Source organism: Falco naumanni, chromosome Z (genome assembly GCF_017639655.2).
Source record: "Falco naumanni isolate bFalNau1 chromosome Z, bFalNau1.pat, whole genome shotgun sequence".
Taxonomy (NCBI): domain Eukaryota; kingdom Metazoa; phylum Chordata; class Aves; order Falconiformes; family Falconidae; genus Falco; species Falco naumanni.
This window is the reverse complement of record NC_054080.1, coordinates 41,289,892-41,310,394: the sequence shown is the minus strand read 5'-3', so window position 1 is coordinate 41,310,394 and position 20,503 is coordinate 41,289,892. Positions and strand designations below refer to the sequence as shown.

Here is a 20,503-nt window from a genome sequence, read left to right as displayed (position 1 = left end):
GGGGTGAAGGGAAGCTATACTTTCTCAAAATTAAAACCCCCTAAAAGTCTGTGGAATGCTGTTTACTTCAACTCTGTTTTACAACCGCTGCTGCACATAGAAGGGATTGACTGAAATGTCTGCAGCCTGTGGCCACCCACACTATGGGAAGCACTATGATTAAAGAAAGTGCTATGTTCTTGTATCTGCCAGCAAAGTCTGCTTCATGCTGTAATTATTATACTTGCAGTCTTCTTATAATCTATTGCATCTGTTGCGGGAAGTCCCCTCACATTGTCCAACAAGAAAAGCATTGAACACGAATAGCAAGTTATTTTTAATGTGCACAAATGGCTCGACAACTGGATACTTTAAATACTTCTCTTTTAAGTTTATGAAAACATTTTGTCTTATAGTACAGCCAGAGCCACAGAAAGCAGATCTACCACTGAAACATTCACTTTAACCTACTTACCAAAAGATACAGCCTGAAACAACACCCTTTCTCCCCACATCTTTATAATGAGCTAAATTGTTGCTTTAGATCTTTAAAGCACAAAAATGATGTGAATTGTGGATTAGACATGTATCTAAAGAGCACTAAAATATTATGATTCTGTCGCTACTTCAAGTGATTACACACATTGAACATTTCTGATGACCCTATGATTTAAACACATTATAACTTCTCCCTTTCTCTTTAAGAATGTTTAATATTCATAGTAACAGTAAATACGAAAAGAATAAAATAAGCCCTAAGCATCAAAGTAAGTAGCAGTTCTCTCTGCAAAAAATTTTATTTCGAATTCTGATCTCTGCAGTAAGTAGTAAACAAGTTCAAAACTTATATTCCATGCATTCTCTTGATATTGTCTGGGGCTCTATCACACAAAAATAAACAGTACAATGCTGTTGTTGGAAGTGCAACGCATAGCTGTTATTGCACTCTTCCCTACCAAATTTATGAGACAGTCTGTACCATTTCAACAATTTTGCCAGCAGTTAGCTGCAGAGATGCTCTTGTAAAAAGCACAGATTGTCTGCTGGCTATAAATATGAACTGTTACAGTAACCAGTGTGCGACTGGCTAGCAAAGGAGGGAAGAAGGATGTACAAAAAGCAACGCTGAATGAAAAAGTCCAGGACCGGGTAAAAGCCCATTCATCCCCACCCACTCCACACCACATCCTGAGGAACTGTCTTTAGACCCTCTTTGACATAAACCCTTGATTCGAGGCAAGGGTAAATTCCATATATAGAGACTGAGGAAAAGTGCCACAAAGACTCCTAAAGGACTAGGGGAAATCACAGAAAAATTAATAGCGAAAGCACAAACAAGATAAATACTTCAATCGCCATCAGATGTCTTTCATCTGAAGAAATATGCTATGGCCTTTATAGTGATCAAAGTTCGGGATGATCATCTGCACAGGTAGAGGAGGAATGACAACTCCTCTTTTCCAAACATACCAAAAAAGCCGTAAGACCCCTAAAACCACAAGAGTGAGTCTCAGAAAGTGACTAAGTAACTTTGAACTACTTTGGCCTCCAGGAGACTTAACATTTTCCATTTCTCTTTTGGACACAAGCCCCCTGGAACACAGACCTCTCTTTTCCCACAACTGCTAGGGAAAACCAGAACCCCTGCTCCACTCCTCCCCTTCCCTCTTAAACTGGCATTCCCTTCTGATTATTTTGTGTTTTACCTGTGGTAAAATATTATAGCAATATCACCACAAAGGTAAGAAATAGTCTAAACAAACTAGTTATTAATCTCAGCCTGAATATTACTATGACTAGTGTTGTCCCCTTCGAATGAGCAGACAAGGAAGTTACAAATACAGTGCTGTATTTGTAATAAAACCATGCTAAACCCTATGCTCTAGGACATTGATTCTTTCTCCTCTAACTTGCTTGATAATAAGTAGCAGGTGAAGTATGTTCATCATTTTAACTCAAATATCTCAGTTCAGCTCTTAATCTCTCCCTTTGAAAACTGTCTACATAAGAAGGAAGAAACGTGTTTCTCAGGATAACCTCTAGCAATTCATAAGCCTTTTAACAGACAAATTACCCATATATGTCATTAATATAGTATTCTTATCTCATAGAGATATCATTCGTTGTAAATCCAACATTATTCTAATACTTTTCTGCATCAAATGGTCTTGGGGCACATTTGCCCCTGTTGAATGACAAATGACAAATGACAAATGACAAATGATTTAGGCTCTTCCTAATTTAATAAAGCAGACTAAAGAACAGATCATGAGGCTGACTAAAATTTGTGTGCTAAATTTTCTTTGTGTTACCTTAAATTCCCATCTTCTAGAAAAATGTGACCTTCTATAGAGACAAGAGAATATTTAAAAAGAAAAGCTTTTTACATTCTATTTGGATTATTCTTAACATACCATGTTCTTTCCTAACAACATCTGTCTCAGTTTGCATATAAATAAAAATAGTAGGTAGCAAGTTTAATTAAAAGGTGTCAAGCATATTTGCCACAAAATCCAATCAACCCTCTTCGTCTAAGAACAGACCATAATTCCAATGTACTACCTACATCTTCAGGCAGAAATTAATGCATCAGTATTAAAGTTGGTAATTTTAGAGAGACTGAAGAGACGGAACACTGTCTCCTTAAATAACAATTACCCAATTATATTAAACCAAGCTTATAAGCAACAATACTAAAAACAAGCCAAAAAATGTTCTTTTATGATGGTTACATGGTCCATTTCTGTTATTCCTTTTCTTCTAAAAAAATGCAGAATGCAGTGCAGGATGGTACTGTTCCAGGGAGCCTCCAAGATGACCTGTTGTTTGGTGAAGGTACGAACAGACCTTCAAGTACTCATCCCACTTTCACATAGCAAGTTGCCTTGACGGAAGAGAATAAACCTCCTGAGATACCCACCGATAGGAGGAAGACTCACAAAAACCACCGGTGCTAAGAAAAGACAAACATCTGATCACAGGCATGAGGTATTATGAAGCACTGGTACACAAAGCAAGAGAATGTTCAATAGGGAATTGGACATTAGACTTTGAAATTCTGTCTATGTGGCAGAAAAAACCTGCTCCATTACAAAATATATTGTAATATTTTACCTCTCTTTTATTTATTGCAGAAGCCTGTAATGGCTACAAATTACCCACTAATCAGATCAGATCAAGTAATCTGGAGTCCCTGTGTGCAGACCTCTTCCCAATTAGACCAAGAATGCCTGGATGAAGAACATTCTCTGGGGTTTCACCTCTGAGGGATTTGGAAAGTGTCTGGAGGGCAGATAAAGCACTTCACAGTCATGCACTCTCCACAACACAAGATGTTCCTTTCATCTACCAGAATACTTCCAGCTCCAGCAAACTTCCAGCATCAGTTTATTCTCCATGTCTAACAAATGCACTCACCTTTGTGTTTCAGACACTATACCAACAAACTTTCCTTTGGCCATCTGGGGGAAACACACTGAGAACCCTGAGCACAAGTAATTCACACATAATCATGTCCCACTTCCCCAGTAAAAGTCCTTTCTATCACCACCTACAGAGCTGTTCTCACAGAACACAGATTGTCCAGTTACTTCTTGTATACAAGCAGCAAATAAACATACAGGAAAACTAGCCTAACTGCTGACCCCCAGAGCAGCCCTCATGGCGCTGTGCTTGCATCGGTAGCTAGAAAGGTGGTGACAACACACCAGTGTTTTTGCTACTGCTGAGCAGCACTCGCACAGCATCAAGGCTGCCTCTCCAACCTTCCTTCCAAGCAGGCTGGGGGTGGGCAAGATCTTGGGAGGGGACATAGCCAGGACAGCTGGCCCAAAGTGAACAGTGGGATATTCCATACCATATGATGCCTGCTCAGATATAAAAGCTAAGAGAAAGGGGGGTGCATTGATTATTTATGATGTTTGTCTTCCAGAGCAACTGTTCCACATACTGAAGCCCTGACTCCCACGCACCTCGCTGCTCTGAAGCCTGACCCATGGCCATGACTTCCCATCTTGACCTTGGACCTGCCTCATCATCACTGAGAACCTGGTCTGGCTATCATGGACAACCCTGGTGATTGTCACTGGAGTTGCTCTGGTCTTCTTGTGCAACTTGTGCCACTTGTGTGCAAAGCCACAGCCACACCTGCCTCCTTGATACCTGTGGATCCTGGCTCACCTTCCCCTGTGGAGCAGCCTACCCTTGGTGCTCCCACACACCAACTGCATCAGTGTCCATTTGTCTACACTCAGCTTCCTCTGTCATGTAATAGCCACAATGCTCAATTCACAAGGTGCCACTAACCAGTCTTTTCAATTAGCCTGTGTCTTGAACGCTCTCAGATCTCCCACGGATTAGAATAGTTGATCTGCACCTAAGTTTTGCTTCACTGACACTCTTCCAAATGCTTACTGGATTTTCCAGTAAACACCAATTCTATTCGTCTGAATTTACTTTTGCAAATGCTGGTTTTAGAGGTGAAGTGTTTGATCACTAAATTTATCCTCAGACCTTTTTCCTGAATAGCTACAATTGGTTTATTATCATTTCAGCTGAAGGTCAGCTTCAGCTGAACCCCAAACATTTTACTGCATGAACTGAGGCCAGTGAAGGAGTTACAGTTCTTACTCTTCTTTTGTTAGGCCCATGATACAAACAGCAGCAGCATTTTCCTATTTTAACTGATATGACTGCAGTGATATAATCTCTGGTTTTTTGCATATAAATAAGGATTTTTTTTCTTAAATTAGTCCCTTCTGTTTCTCAAACTTTCACAAACTGCAAAGAATGCTTATTAAACAGTTTCGCACATCAATACACTTGTAAGGATGGTTCAGGCAGCTTGATTAAGTACATAAAACTGCACTCTGAAGATTTTTATACAGCCCATCCACATACATGATACTCTTCCTCTTAGTACAGTCTGTCTCTCTATACACTTCTCCACAGGTATGTTACATCTGTGCAAAGGCATTTTTGCTTGTTTCATTTAACTCAGTTCTGCTTCTTTAAAAAACAGCTTGTAGCTTTTCTGACTGTATTAATTTATTGTTGGGTTTGGGAATTATTATTTTTTCTTCCAGACTCATAGAACTTCTTGACTTTTATAAACATACTGCTGCATTCTGGTGACACAAGCTGACTGCTGTACGCCACCCAAATGACAGCCAAAGAAACAAAAGCAGTTTTCTTTATGGAGAGGGCTGAACTTGAAAATGTTTGCTCCGCCATATTTTAAGAGCAACCTTGATGTTACACCAATCTGAATATCTGGTACCAATCAGAATGCCTCTCCTTGTGTGTCAATATCAGATATTGCCTTTTTAGTTTGGGTTGGTTTTGTACACAGACAACAAATGTACCACTCAGGTGTTCTCCAGAACAGTCAGCATTCAGGAGACACTCACTGAATATTAGGCGTCTTCAGCTTTAAACTTCACTGAAGAGTACTACTCCTCTGAATTGGGAGGTTTTTTGTTTGGGTTTGGGTCGGGGGGGGGGGGGGTTGTTGTTGTTTGGTTTTTTGGGTTTTTTGGTTTTTTGGGTTTTTTTGTCCACTGCCCCAGTTCCTGGCAAAACTTATGAAGCACCACCAAGAATTTTTAGATCTGCACAACCTTTCAACCCATCTTCCCCACTTCAGGTCCCAGCTACCCCCCGCCTGCCAGATTTGATTTGCCAGCTGGCTCTGATAAAATGAGCGCTCCATGTCCCCAAGCTCTTTTGTTCGGTTTTGATAAAACTCTGATTTTGAATTGTTGCTTAACAAATACAAGGCATCAGAAGTTAGGTCTATACCTGCTAGCATGTGACTCACCACTTGTTCCAAATCCTCATTACACTGTGATCTCTCACCTGTGAGTAGCCCTTAAGTTTGTAAAACTGTTTTTTTTCAGTCTTATTTACAAACTGTTTTAAAGAACTTACTATTATCACTTTCTTTATGCATTCTCTAAAATGTCATTTTTATGTTGCATTTTACACAACATGTGTGTGTATAGCTTTCACATACATGCCTGAAATAACAATTCACCCAGCTTCCACTGGTTGAATTAAATGAAAAATGTTTTAAAACACCAATTAATTTATCTCAAATAATTACAAAGAGGAAAGCTGCCCTCTGACTTTTCTGGGGTTTATTACCACTGCCTTTGACAAAATGGCATATCTGAATCTTCTGAATGTCCTTTCAGCTATACAGGGGGCAGGGTGTTGCCATTTAACCTGTTCTATCTGCAATCAGAATAGGTTTTTGATTTTTGTTAGTATACATAAATGAAAAACCATTCCAGAATAAAGTGCCCTTCAGATGCCTGTTTCATTATGCTTCTGAGATCTAGTTTAAGAGCATGCATATGCACTGTGTATCAGGAGAGGTAGACTAGGTGAGCAAAACACAATTTTATAGTCACTACCTTTATTACATATTTAAACTTCCTTTTACGACATGGGGGACTGAGAACTACTCAGAAGCTAGGGTGGTGCAATCTTCTGATCCTTTATTATTTAAATAAAAAATGGGAAAACCGTCAGTTTTACTGTTGTGACAATTACATTCACTCAAGTATGTTTGCTGCTCTTTAGTCAATTTCGTTATTAAACAGACAGGTCAAGCTTAAAACAAAAACCCCTGTATATTTAGCTTCACAGATAAAAAATAAAACTATGTAAACAGAATTTTAAACACAGAATTGAGAAGCAGTATCTTTCATATTTTCCTCTTGTATCAGGGAAACATTTTTAAATCAGCTTTTCCTATTGGGAAAAAGTTAACACACTTCCCCATTATTCCTTGATTCACAGGCCAAACATAGCATGTAATCGTGATGGCTTGTCAACTTATAAATGCCACCAAAACCTGAATTTTCCATCCTGTCCACAGGGTATGAGCCTATGTGGGATTTAAAACTGAATTAAAATCTTCAAGAATTATAAGAACATTAAAAATTGCATTGCATAACAATAACATTTCTAAAATTGCATTAAGTTCCAAGTGCTTCAATGCTCTGACTAATCATGAATTATAAGAATAATCTAAATACCACCACACATAAACAAAACAGTATCGCAAAAGGGATCACTAGCCTGTAATTATCCAGAATCTCTTGTGTGTTCACAAAAGCCTCCAGGCAACCACTAGCAGCTAGATATGTGGTAGACCTTTTGTTTGTTTCCATTTCTTATGGGACATATTTATTTAATAATTGCACTTAGTTTTAACTAAGAATGGAAAACTTTTGTTAACATCGAATAGCTTAAGTGAAAGTGTAATGCACAACAGCTAATTCCCAGTTTTTATTTCTCAATAACAGCTGCAGTGAATGGCGTGTTCATGCTTACTCTGTTACAGCATTATTTTACACCACTATTTTATATAATATAATAACATTTATTAACTTTATATTTTATTTTGGTTGCAGAAGTCAAATTCAACTTTGTCCTTCCTTAGAGGAAGCACTCACCTTTATTTGTCATCCTTGCAACAAATTTGACAAATTAAAGACCAACTACGACATAATACGGCCTTTTTGTAATAAAGCACGTCCAGATGGAGCCAGGGAAAAGCCACAGCAATATTACCATTAGTTAATGCTTAACAACATCTAAATTACCCTACTCTTTAAAAACGGTGTATGGGAGTACATGTTTTTGTGTGCACACGTTTGTATGAGGTACACGCTGGCAATGACTTAATATAGGGAGTGCCATCTACTGGTAATTATTGGTGATGTATGTTCTCGCAGCTTTCTACACTTGCACTGCAATTACTCTTAACAAATTACTAAAACCAAAAGAACAGACGCTTTGCTGTACCTGACAATGTGCAGGAAGTCTCATGCCTACACCAAATAAAACTTTTGAAACCAGCAGCACTGAAAAAAGGTGACAGAATAAATTAAAATATGGGAGCAGCAAACCAAGTAATATTATGACACACATAGTAAAAACATTCCGGAATAGATAGACAACTGGACCTTAAAAGTACAGTGCATGACCATACCTAAGTGTGTCACCATGAAACCGTGTAATAAAGGTCATCTAGGGAAAAACAGAGGAGGGGAAATACAAAAACCCTGTGCTGTTCAGAATACTATTTGTCATTATATAACAGCGAGGGATGGAGGTGGCAGGAGGAAAGGAGTTGTTTCTTTTTTATACTTTTTTCTAAGCCTATTTGCATGATGAGTCGTTCATTGTAACCACTTCAGAACCAAGAATGTTTTCTTAACACTTTATATACAGTGCTTAATAACAACATACCTTCAGATACAAAGCCCCTAAGTACTAAAAAAACCCATAAATACGAAGAATTAGTCATTATCATAATAACAAGTGAAAACACAGGGAGAATTATTCCACATCTCTGGAATAATTCTGGGCAAGAAAAGACAAAAATCAGTTCAACTGCATGCACTGCAGATACAGGAAAGAAGATAATCAAATTAATTTTCCTGTTAGTTAGCATCCTGAATTGTTGCCAAAAGTTTCAGGAAACTTAATGCAGAACTCTCACTAGTTCAAGCATCATTAGGCAGCTAAAGACTCAAAATAATGCCATGCAATCTGGGCAGTAGTGAAGCTGGCTTCTAATCTAGAGACCACTATTAAAAGAAAATGTTCACCTTCCCTTAGAAGAATATGTATTAGAATGCTGTGAAATAGAAAGTTGTGTACATATTAATACAAAACAAACATATATGTACCTGTATGTAGTATGAAGAATGCCATCTACTGGTATGTAAGAATATACACCACTGTTGGTAAGTTAGTACTAACAGCTATCATAGTAAGCAACAAAGCTGTCATTACTATGTACTGTGAATAGCAACAAATACATGTACGCCATATCCCCTGCAAAACAAATTTCTTCCCATAAAACAGGCACAGAAAGAAAATACAATTTTCTTATTCTAAGGTCTCAAGACCTTATTGCAGTCTTTCCATACTTAAAAGGGACTTATAAGAAAGATGGGGACAGACTGTTTATAAAGGCCTGTAGTGACAGGACAAGGGACAACTGTTTTAAACTGAAAGAGGGTAGACTCAGACTAAATACAAGGAAGAAATTTTTTACAATGAGGACGGTGAAACACTGGAACAGGTTGCCCAGAGAGGTGGTAGATGCCCCATCCCTGGAAACATTCAAGGTCAAGTTGGACAGGGCTCTGAGCAACCTGGTCTAGTGGAAGATGTCCCTGCTCATTGCAGGGGGGTTGGACTAGACAATCTTTAAAGGCCCCCTCCAACCCAAACCATTCTATGATTCTATAATTAGAATTATAGCATCTACCTCCCTTTTTCGTGTTCTATTTCACAAAAAAAGCTATTTTGGATACTTGAGAATCCCTGTATTTCTCGAAGATAATCTAGTCTCTCTCAGTTGCTTCATGATTTACTGTGATGCCTCACTATTCTTGTTGTGACAGAAATACTGAAAATGCTTCAGTAACTCATTCCAAATAGAAGCCAAAATATATGAAAACACACACACACACACACGTTGTACACTCTCTGACCTTTTCTCAATATAATTTCCTTCCATTTTTTTCTCAGCTATTCTCCACACCTTTCCCATATATTTTGCATCAATGCCTACTTTCTAACTTCTTTCTTGTAATACATCTATTTCAATTTCTATAAGACTTCCTGAGAAGTAATGTTGCAAAGTCCCAGTAAATCAATGAGCAGCTCTTCCATGACAGACAAAACAGAAGTCCACATAAATCCTAAAATTTAAATAAACTTCATTTTCCTGAACTGCCGTTTCTATAACAGTGTTGTTCTTCTTCTACTCCTGAATACTGTTGCCTAGCCAAAATATGTCAATGAATTTGACTATTAAGAATGACAAATATGGTGACACCTGATCAGACAGCTGGATGATCCAAGATATGAGTGAAGATGCACTTTGCATCTAAAGAGGAAAGGGAAACCACATACAAGTGCAATTTTATAGTGAGAGGTAACTAAGCATTTCAATGCATGTGCATCTCTTCCAAGAAGTAAATCAAAACATTGTGAACCATCACTGAGAGACCACAGTCTTAGATACATTGCTACATGGAAAGCAAAGGCCTTAAAAACCCATTTTGCTGAAAATTCTGGCACAGATTCAGAAGTAGGGGTGAAAGGTCAGTGCTTCATTAACTGAAGCAGCTCAGTTAAAATTGTAGTTTAGTTAAAAGTCAAGATGATCATAAAAAAACCCAGGTCATCCAGAGACTATCACTAAAAATCTCAAACTTCCTGTGCTTAATTGGCAGTAAATTTCTTGATCTGGCCTATTTGAGGAGCGGCAATCCACTGCAAAACACTTCAATACAATTCAATACAATGGACAGAACTCAATCAAATTTAGTCTAAAGAAATGTGGCTTCAACGTGCATCAAAATGTTGCCATGTGGTGGACAGGTATATGCCTTCCATTCTCCTGGAAAACAAGACTTCCATTCAGAAACTTTCATGTGTCCTCCACAGGAAGCAAGTGTAACAGTGCTGAAGAGAAAGATCCCATACAGAAAGCCTTGACATTTTATTTTCAGATTTATAACTCAAATCTAAAAAGCCAAAACCAAACCAAAGAAAAACAAAACAAAACAAACTAAAAACCACAAAACCCTTTTAACCAAAAACTTTCAAACACTGCTTGCTGTACAAGCAGGGGTTATACTAAACATATACCATAATATAATAAATAATAAAATCAATAATAACAATACAAATAAATACTAATAAACTAATGGTTTTCAAACACGTTTCCATGTTTGCTATTCAAAAAATAACAAGATGACATTGAAGATCTGGTATACCTCCTATTTGCCTAAAAAGCAGAAACACTCCAGCAAAAAAATGTTACAGTTTTACTGCAAACACTATATTGGTCAAAATGGATACCCTTTACTTGAAAAGACTGCATTTGCATTTTCAAGCAGGTAGTCTCAAGGGTGAACTTTATTGAGTGCTGACACTGTCCAAAGGAAAGAATAATATGGTCTCTGCTTTCCATTGCATACATTTGGAAATAAGTGGTGTCCATCAGCTTTCCACCAATATTGCTTATCTGATCAGAAAACTGAGAAGTTAAAACTCAAAGAGGGAGGCAAGGACTACAGACCATAATTCAAAACCTTGATCTTACAGCAGAAATACCTCAGCAACATTCAGAAATGATTAATAGATGAGTGAGAGTTTTAGAGGCTTTTTCAAAAATCAGTTTTAGTATTTTCATAGGAGCATTATTTTTACACAGTTCTGTTGAAGAATTAGAAACTCACTGATGCAATAAAATTAAAACTTTTGGAATCAAAATTTTTACATTGATTTGGCATCATACCATCCTAAATTAAAAAATTACCCAGAATAACACTGGTAAGAGAAAATATGTATGAAATCTTAAGAAAGATAAACCACACACATTTCATTAGGTATTTTTTAAAAATATAACAGAAATTATTCCAGTGCCATTAAAAATTACTCTTGCAAAGAACACCTATTACTTTTGCAGCCATTAATATAATGTGGCCTTGCACAGGATACACATACCCAAAAGTACTACATATTTCCCGAAAGAAAAATTTGGCCAAGCCCAAAAACCATCTCTTAAAATGCAGGGCAAAGATGACTGGCCTTCCACCCCTATGTTTAAGCTACTATGTATATACTGTCTTGTTCCCTTGTATTCCTTCGAGGGAAAGTAAAGCACTGAAAAAAATGTCACTTATTTTAACAAAAAAAAAAAAGAAAAAAAAAGAGGGATAGTAACTGCTCCTGTTTAACTCAATTTGAAGGGCCATGGGCTGTAACACTCTCACAAGTCTGTATCGGCCTTCCAAAACAATCCAACAAAAGCAGTACTTGAAACAAATTCCAAAGCCATAAACAATCCATAAACAGAGTTTATAAACTGAAAGCAGAGGAGATGTGACCAAGTTAATAAAATGGAAATCTACTTCCGAAAAGCTCTCTAGTTGCTGCAATGTGATGTAATCCACAGTGAAAGGGAGCTCTTCCAGCCCCACCAGACAGGCGCCCATGTTAGAACCACAAGTACTGCACAGCCCCAAAACTCTCTGCTCAGAGAAGGCCAGCTGGAGAAACCAGATCTCTTTCTTTCTTAGAGACTGTTTCCACCAGGTCATGATTGATTTCACCAGTGAGAAATCTGTGGCAGCATGTGTCTTGGCTTCCTACACTGCACCTGGCTGTATAGAAGACCTATGGAACTTAGATTCTCGTCCTAAAATTCAGAATAATAATTAAAAAATACTACCACTTTACTTCAAACAATATCTGATCCTAAAAACACTACAGTCTACACATTGCATGTTTTAATTAAAATCCAAGTCATTTATTTGCACATTTTATTCTTTCAGAGGACTTACAGACCTGCACAATGTCAGTTTCTGAAACCTACTAATAATGCGCTTCAAGTGGGTAGCTATCCTTCTTGTCATTAAAAACACAGCTTTTCTATGACAATGGCAGGAAAGTTTAAAAGTAAGCAAGCATCAAATACATTTTTTGCTACTTTGAAAATGCAGCTTAGTAGCTGAAAACAAAAGACCTGAGATCAGTCTTCCTATCAATGACCTTAGTCAAAGATGCACTGAAAAGCCACAAAGCACTCTTGGACTTGCCATGACAAAAAACAAGGTGTAATTTAGTAGCCAATGTAAACAGCTATAAAAACAAAGGAAAGAAGAATATTCACCACTAACTTGACTGAATAATACCATTTTCCAATTAGATATAACTTTGCATTTTGGCAGAAAAGTTTTTCATGTAAGTCCCATGTAAACCCCAGAAAACTAGGAAGAAATCTTTGAAAGTTTTTTTGCTGTTGTTGTTCTTGCTAAACAGTTAACAGAATGCAGGTAAAGTTGTCTACGTCCATTACACACTCCTCATTTTTTCATTGTTTGGGTAGGGGTTTTGGTTGGTTGGTTGGTTTGCTTTTTTACATTTTCTTTGTTCTATTGTCAACTAAATATACACCCAGAAGTCCCAAGTTCTTTGATGCATGCTGGCTTACACACTGAACTACTTCAGCTCTTTAAAACTGAGTATTCCTCCTCAGTGTATGCTGAAGTATTAAGTTGAGGAGATAAAATTAACTCTCAGCTGCACAGGCAAAGGACAAGGCTACTGTGAAGGTCACTTCCACAGAAGCTGAATCGCAGTTTCTATATGTAAACCCCCTTTCATCAATGGCTTCTGTGTCAGTGTGCATGGACCTGACACAAAGCCCCGTTGTGTGTGGTCATGGATGGTTTTCCATCTGTACCCTCTAGGGAGAGGTTAAATGCCCTAAATAATCTATCATTTCATTCCAAGTACAGGCAAGTTTTCCGTAATGCTAAAGACTTTTTAAGTAGCATTGAAATTTCAGAGCTTTATTTAGAATTAATTCCTGGATTTCAACTCCCCTTACATTATGTAGCCACAAAACTACCTTCCTCCCCACCCCCAAGAATTTGTTTCAACCTTGTATTTTAGACTTTTAGACATATTTCCATATTGTACCATAGTGTACCTGGCAACTTCTCCACCAGAGAATGAATATCCCTGGTGTAGAGAGCTTCCACCATATTACAAACAAGGCTAAGGTCAGATCAATCACTACAGAGGTTGGTCATCCAGTCAATATGAAAACAGCCGATGCACATCTCAAACTATGGCTCTCATAGAATGTGTATCTTGAACTCTTTCTGTGACAATCTTTTGAAACAGATATAATATGGAAAAGAAAGCAGTTCAGGAGAAAACAATGTTAAGTATGCACTAGGTAGGTTAACAGACTTACTGTATATTTATTTAAAAAAAAAATATAAATCATTATCACACATGGCGAAAGAAACCCTTCAAGAGTAGCAAAATTTACCTTATGTTCTTCTGTAAAACAAGCATGGTATCACAATCTCTGGTGACTAGAATTACAATGATGATTAGGAAAAGGAGATCAAAGCACTTTCTTCAAAATGCTTTGTTATGATGCACACTGGACAGTAAGAAACAAGAAGAAATTCTAACAACTACAGAAAACAATTGAGTAATACCCTTTCTTTCCATCTCCACTTTTGTATTCTTCTGCTGTGCATCTTACAGCTTCCCTTACCTATCTTTTTTTTTTTTTCATTAGAAGTTTTCCAAGAGCTCTTTCTTTCTTTCCAATCAAAATATGAACGCATTACATTCCAGGTCATATTATGCTACACCCACTTTAGGCAAACTAGGGAAGTGCTGAATAATTAAAATAGCTAGTATAACATGTTTGTGCTTTGAACTCCTCCATGCCCTCTTCCTTACCACTTTTAGATTAACTCCTGACCCATCAAGTCACAATGACCATTAAGGTTGGTTCAAACACACAGAGTGGGTAGAAAAATTCCTTGCAGACTACAGAGAGGCTTGAATCAAATGCCTTACATGTTAGTCCCAATCTAAGACAGTTTCAGGTGGCAGTGCTGCCATGGTGCCAAAAGCAGCAGTCCCACCTTCACCTACCCCCAGCTTTTTGTTCTTGTTTACTTGATACTTTTTCCTGTATCAGCAACACCATCAGTTCAGTTACATCAATCAGATAAGGCAACACATCTAGATTAGATTTCTCCCTCCTAGAAACAGAAGCTATCTTAGATTGTCTGGGTACAACTCTCCCTCATTACTTAACATCATTAATGTGTATGCTGCTGCTAATAACAAATAAAATGACAAATTTTGTTCTATTTGATAACTAAGTGCATGGTATTGTGCATCTCCTATGTTATCACGAAGAATATATCCAACCAGGCAGACTATTAGAAAAGCAGGATTATTTTTTTTTGCATCACTTTACTTTGGTATGCAAGCATTGCCACAGTGTGAATTCCAAGTATGCTAACCTCAGGAAAAGCCTCTTGAAAAGCTTAAAGACAAGAAGAAAATATGGGTAATTTTAGTTAGTATTAAGTTGTTGAGATTGTCACGGCGTGTGGTACAACCCACCAAATACGTACATACAGGCACCCAAGGGCATCTGAAAGTTTGTGAGAACTTACTGCTGAGATTACTGCACCTAGATCAACAATACTACACAGTTAAATACAGTTATCTACCAGCATAAACATCTGCACTACCATTACCTATTTTATAATAATTTGTACGTCCTAGTGTTACATGCATACCTAGATAAACTGAGATGTACAGTCGACTAGTAAGTAAGAAATTAACTGCTTAGAGAAGCCTAGAAGTCATGTCAGCTTTAGCAGAATGTACATAAATAATGATCAGGCTGCTACATTCTCACTAGTTGTGAGGACTATGAGATATATATATATATAAAAAAAATAAACAATTTCATTAAATTTTTAAAGGATATTTTTATATGGACCCACAGAAAATGCAAGGACATAAAATCAGCAACACTGCACCATCAAATTGCTATTCAGTAATGTCAAGGATTAAGCACCAATGTGCTGAAAGTTATTTACATGATGATGTGCTTTGCTAGTTCAGTGTGGAATTACATAAAATATGAACAGATGTACCATGCAAACCCCTACATTCAGGATTAAAGTTAAGGATTCATTATTCCTTAAGTCACTAAATATAAATCCACACACAAGCACTGCCCCTCCCCTCTCTAACTGCCTTTGAAGAAAGTTTGGATACAATTAAATTCTTCATAGGCAGGAGATTAAACAAAATAATAAAATAAAAAAAAATTAAGAGCAAATATAAGCTGTTTTCAAAATGAACTATGGCGTTTCTCCAGGTTATTTATTTAATCCTAATTGAAGGGTGGTTTGGTTTTTTAATAACACTTGTTTCCCTTCTGATTTGTGGTCATTGCTCACTATTCACAGTGAATCTAAAGGTTAAAGGCCACTAAAACTACTCCCTGTAAAATGATACATCTTTTTAATATTTAAAATGACAGACTAGCACTGTGTCACAATTAGAGTGATATATACATCAACACAATACATATGCAAGTTGTTTGGAGCAGTTTCTTACATGACAGTGTCTCTATGCTATATATGTAGTGCTTTCAAATAATCAATTTAATTCAAAGCAGTGCTGGGAAGGATTCATTCACTTACCCGTATCCAGCTGTTGGCCTTCAGTTCCACAGGGTTCTGTGGTTCACTGCTGTATAGACAACATAAGCACCACATCAGAGTCTTCTGGCTTTCATCTGCAGGAAAAAAAGTAAATAAGGATACATTTAAAGAAAAAAAACCCCAAACTCAAGACACAGAATTACACACAGAAATCCCTATCTGTCCACAAAACTAAAGCCCTGAATACCAGTCTCAACTCATAATGCTTCTATTCTATCAGATTCACACCACACATTTAATGTTATTCATATGTAGTTCTTGTGTAATCATTTCCATCAACAGCAGTTTAAAAGGTATCAAAGAGTTCAAAGTCTATGCAACATTTAGATGGTCTTAAGAAACATGCATGACCTAGAGATTCATTTACACAAATAATACTTGAAGCTATCATCAAGGAACTTTTGACCCAGTATCTGAATAATATCATTAATGATAAACAATACTAAACAATAATCAGCATTGAAGTATGGTCACTTGTGAAAAAGTTAAGCTTGTGAAGTATGCACTCATTCGTAACAAGAATGTAAAACATGACATTTTCTGCAAGAATATATTAAGATTCTCCATGCTTCAGGAAAATGACATTTCTGCAGACAGCAGAATAGCTAAATGCTGATGGGAAAAGAGTCCTATTGTGATTTTCTGTTCAGGATCAGATCAGGTTTTACTTAATTCTAACTCACTGTTAGAAATTACTTGCCTTCTCTAAAAACCTACTACACTGAGCAATACTGTCAGTGTTCAAATGCACAGACAGTAATCACAGAAGCTATTTGGACTAAGTAGTTAAGAGTCACTTAATTCATTATTATTTCCCACAACTTTGTTTTCAATTGGAGCTTTTTTAAAAAAAAATGTTCCTTGGCAGATGCAAAGAGCTTCTACAATGAGAGAACAAAACTGCATGACTGTATTTTAGAAATTTTATTAGGAGACATATTTTACAAATTGTATTAGGAGACAATTTGATTATCAAGCTCAGCAAGAGATTTCTTTTGTTTTCTGTGTCTTTTGTTATCCAAGATGTAATAAACAGTATTACTCAGAACTGCTTTGTTGGCAAAGCCTGAAGAAAAATATAAAAGCTCCATTAAGTGATGCCTGTATTTTCACCAGGTGATCAAAGAAGTTAATATTGATTCAAACCAGTATTCCTCAATAAATATGCAACAAGCCTGTAGGCCATTACTGGCCTCTCACTGACTAACATCTCTGCACAGAAATGGTTTCTCAAACATACACATTCCACTGACTACAATTTGGGGTATTCTGCCATTGTGTGTTTGGGGAAATTTTTTTAATATGATTTTTACAAGGCAAATAATCTCCTCAGCTGTTTAAGATTGGCATTAAAGAAGACATGTCGCATACTGCTTAGCAGAAATGCGAAGTATCCTTCTACTTTGACTGTAACTATACCCAACTAGCATTCAGATGTCAACACTAAAAGGCAACTGTCTCCTTCAAAAAACATTTCGCCTAAATTCTGATATGAAATGATATGGGAGGCAAAATAAACAAATACTGTTTTACTTGTTTAAATGACAAAATGATAGCCATTTGCTTCTCGGAAACCAAATTTAAACATTCTTAATTGCTAGTACTAAAATCTTGTCTGTTTCTAAAGTTTGGCCTTTGAGATAGTTTTCAATTATATGAATTATATATTTTTTAAAGTCAAACTATACAGAAAGATAATGTGGGGCGGGGGAGTGGAATCGAGTATAACCTACCCTGAACAACACATAGGTAGTTTAAATGTCCCTTCTTTTGACTCATCCTATTTATAGTATATATATATACAGTATGCCATTAAGTCATTTTATTTAAGGTTTTCTTTTGACCTAAAAAAACAAAGGAAAGAGGTGAAAAAAATGCATATATCTGCTTAATTAGACCTCTAGATGAGAAGGCTTTTTTGCTACACGTGACAACTTGCTGCATACTATAAAGTAAATTGCATATATTGTTGCCCGTCAGAGATATAAATCAGTATGATGAAAGCAAAAATGATGAAAACAAAGCTCAGATAAATGATATACTGGTGCACTTCACCAGCAAAATGAGTCTACACAGATTTAGCTAGATATATTCAAACCTCAGCCTAAGTGAAACCAACTTCCATTGGTGTCATAGCTATGCTAACAGTTCACAGAAAAATAAGGCATTTGTATAGCATCACAATCTTCCCAGTCAAAACAACTCTTTGGCTACAACCAAAGCTGAAGTAGCCTCTCACAGATCTGTGAAAAGTAGGAAAACGGACATACAGTCCTCTTGCTGAAGTACCCAATGACACTCAGAGGGCTACTCTCAGGTCCGCTGTTTTCTTTTCACAGCTGCTTTGGAACTGGGGATGAAAGATGGGAAGATTAGGAATAGAGGCGGGGGAGGGAGAGAGATGTTAAAATAATTATGGCAGCTGCAAAAAATAATCACATCAAAAGACCACAAAGAGTTGCAGAAAACACTGGTGGGTTTTTTCCTCTCATTTTTCCAGTAACTGTGATAAGCATGGAAAACATACCATCGTGGTATGCACTGAAAACCATTATCAGGATATGGATGAAGGTACGTGATCTTATTATGGCATGAAAGAATGATCACTGTGCAAATACATACCCAATTAATACAACCAGAGGAACAAAACTAGCAACTCAAAAACTGGAAAGTATATCCCAAAAAAGGTCACCAACCATCTACTGGACTTCCTAAGCAGGTTAATGTTGTAACTCCAACTGAAGGAATTAAAATCTTCTGTAAGAAATTTAAGACAGCTTGGAATTTGTTTTGTAAAAAATAAAACAAAAAGAAAAACCACCAAACAAACAAAAGCCCAAACCTTTATGAGGAACCAGATTGCATTTCTTCCCTGCCAGTCTCACATTAAAAATTAAATAAAGAAAGCAAATGAAAAAGAAAAAAAAAGGCAATGTTTTTTCCCATAACATGGTGTGGTCTCAACCATCCTATGATACAGTCAGTTTATAAATACCCTGTCATGAACAGGGCCAGATGCAAGAAACTAATAAGAAAACTCTAATCTTACAGCCAGAAATACTCTTTTTAGAGCTTCTTGTAAAATTTTATTGAAATGTATCAGAAAATGTTGATTAGCTAAAACTGAACTTCCCGTGGAAATGAATGCATTCATAAGCGTGCACACTCACACACATATACTGACATACAGAGCCACAAAGAAAATCCCCATCATTTATAGTATTAGTTTGGGATTCAGGACATTTGGCCTAAAAACTCAAACCAAGAGGGTCCTACTGAGAAGATAATCCCTCAGCCCCAGAAAAAAACATTGGAATTCCTTACCAAGACTGAATTCTTCATGTATCCCTTGTGGTTCAGGACCACAAGTACAGCCGTGAGATTTTCTCTGGTTGTGCTTACTTCATATTAGCATTCTAAATAGGGCTAACTTGGTCACCTCCTGCTCATGAGTGTTTATGAGGAGATTATTTTCCCTTGGAGACCACACTTCCTGCACTGAGTGGTCAGATATGTCAGCTTCCAGCACCAACAGACATTCATCTAAGGTGATAGGTATTGTGGTTTGGACATGACGCAGAAGTATAATGTTTTTCCTCCTCCATTTATTAGTACGAAAGACTGAACTGAACAGAATTAGTTCCTTCTACTGTGAGGGTGGCCTCAACTCTGACACATACCTGAATGCCCTATTTATCCAAATGAGAAATTACATGAAACCCACCTGAGACTCAGCATCTCCTATAGCCAGGACTGTCTTAAAGAGTAAGACAGTCTTCAGAACTAGTGCCAAACAAAATGAAAATCCACTGAACCTAAAATGCCAGCAGTCGAATGGGTGCTCAGGTGGCTCTAAAAAACCAAAGTGGTAGGAATGTATAAGCAGACATCCTCAGGTCTACTGATGCCAGAAAATCTCCTTGACTCACCTTTAAGCATTAAAGTGAAGGATTCCATTTTGAGCAAGTGAAGAAGCAGAAACAGATGGCTTTCAAGTTTGATGAAAAATATAGATGAAACTACTTTCTATACCACAATATATTGTCAGCTCAGAAAAACTGACAGTCTAAAGACTTGTATATTCCAAACAAAAACTTAGAAGAAAAACATGTGTGTAATTGTAAACATCAATAGTTACAAACATTCTCAAAAATTGGGACTGAGTAAAATGGGAACTTCTTCATTGTAAAAATAAGTCTATATGAGAAGTTTTTTTCTCAAAAAGTGCCACAAAAGTACACGTTTGTTGCTCTGCAAAAGTAATCTATCAAATCTATGGTTCCTTCCCAAATTTTCCTTTCAGAGGGGAAGTGTTGACATAACACACATCTACCATGTGTTTTGCAGACAAGTTCTTTCTGCCTGTGCTTGGAGCTTACTAGAAGATAAAGCCAAAACAGAAGACATACCATCACCTTAGC

The 20,503-nt window shown here is 37.0% G+C and overlaps 1 protein-coding gene across 5 annotated transcripts in view; it reads right to left on the bottom strand.

The window, feature by feature from the left end:
• FANCC (FA complementation group C) overlaps nt 1–20,503 on the bottom strand; it is a 91,458-nt gene that overhangs the window by 44,096 nt on the left and 26,859 nt on the right. For all 5 annotated transcript variants that reach the window (XM_040580387.1, XM_040580385.1, XM_040580384.1 and 2 more), the window contains one exon: nt 16,062–16,156. In XM_040580387.1, coding sequence (XP_040436321.1) covers nt 16,062–16,156 — 95 coding nt within the window. The remainder of the gene's footprint in view (nt 1–16,061; nt 16,157–20,503) is intronic.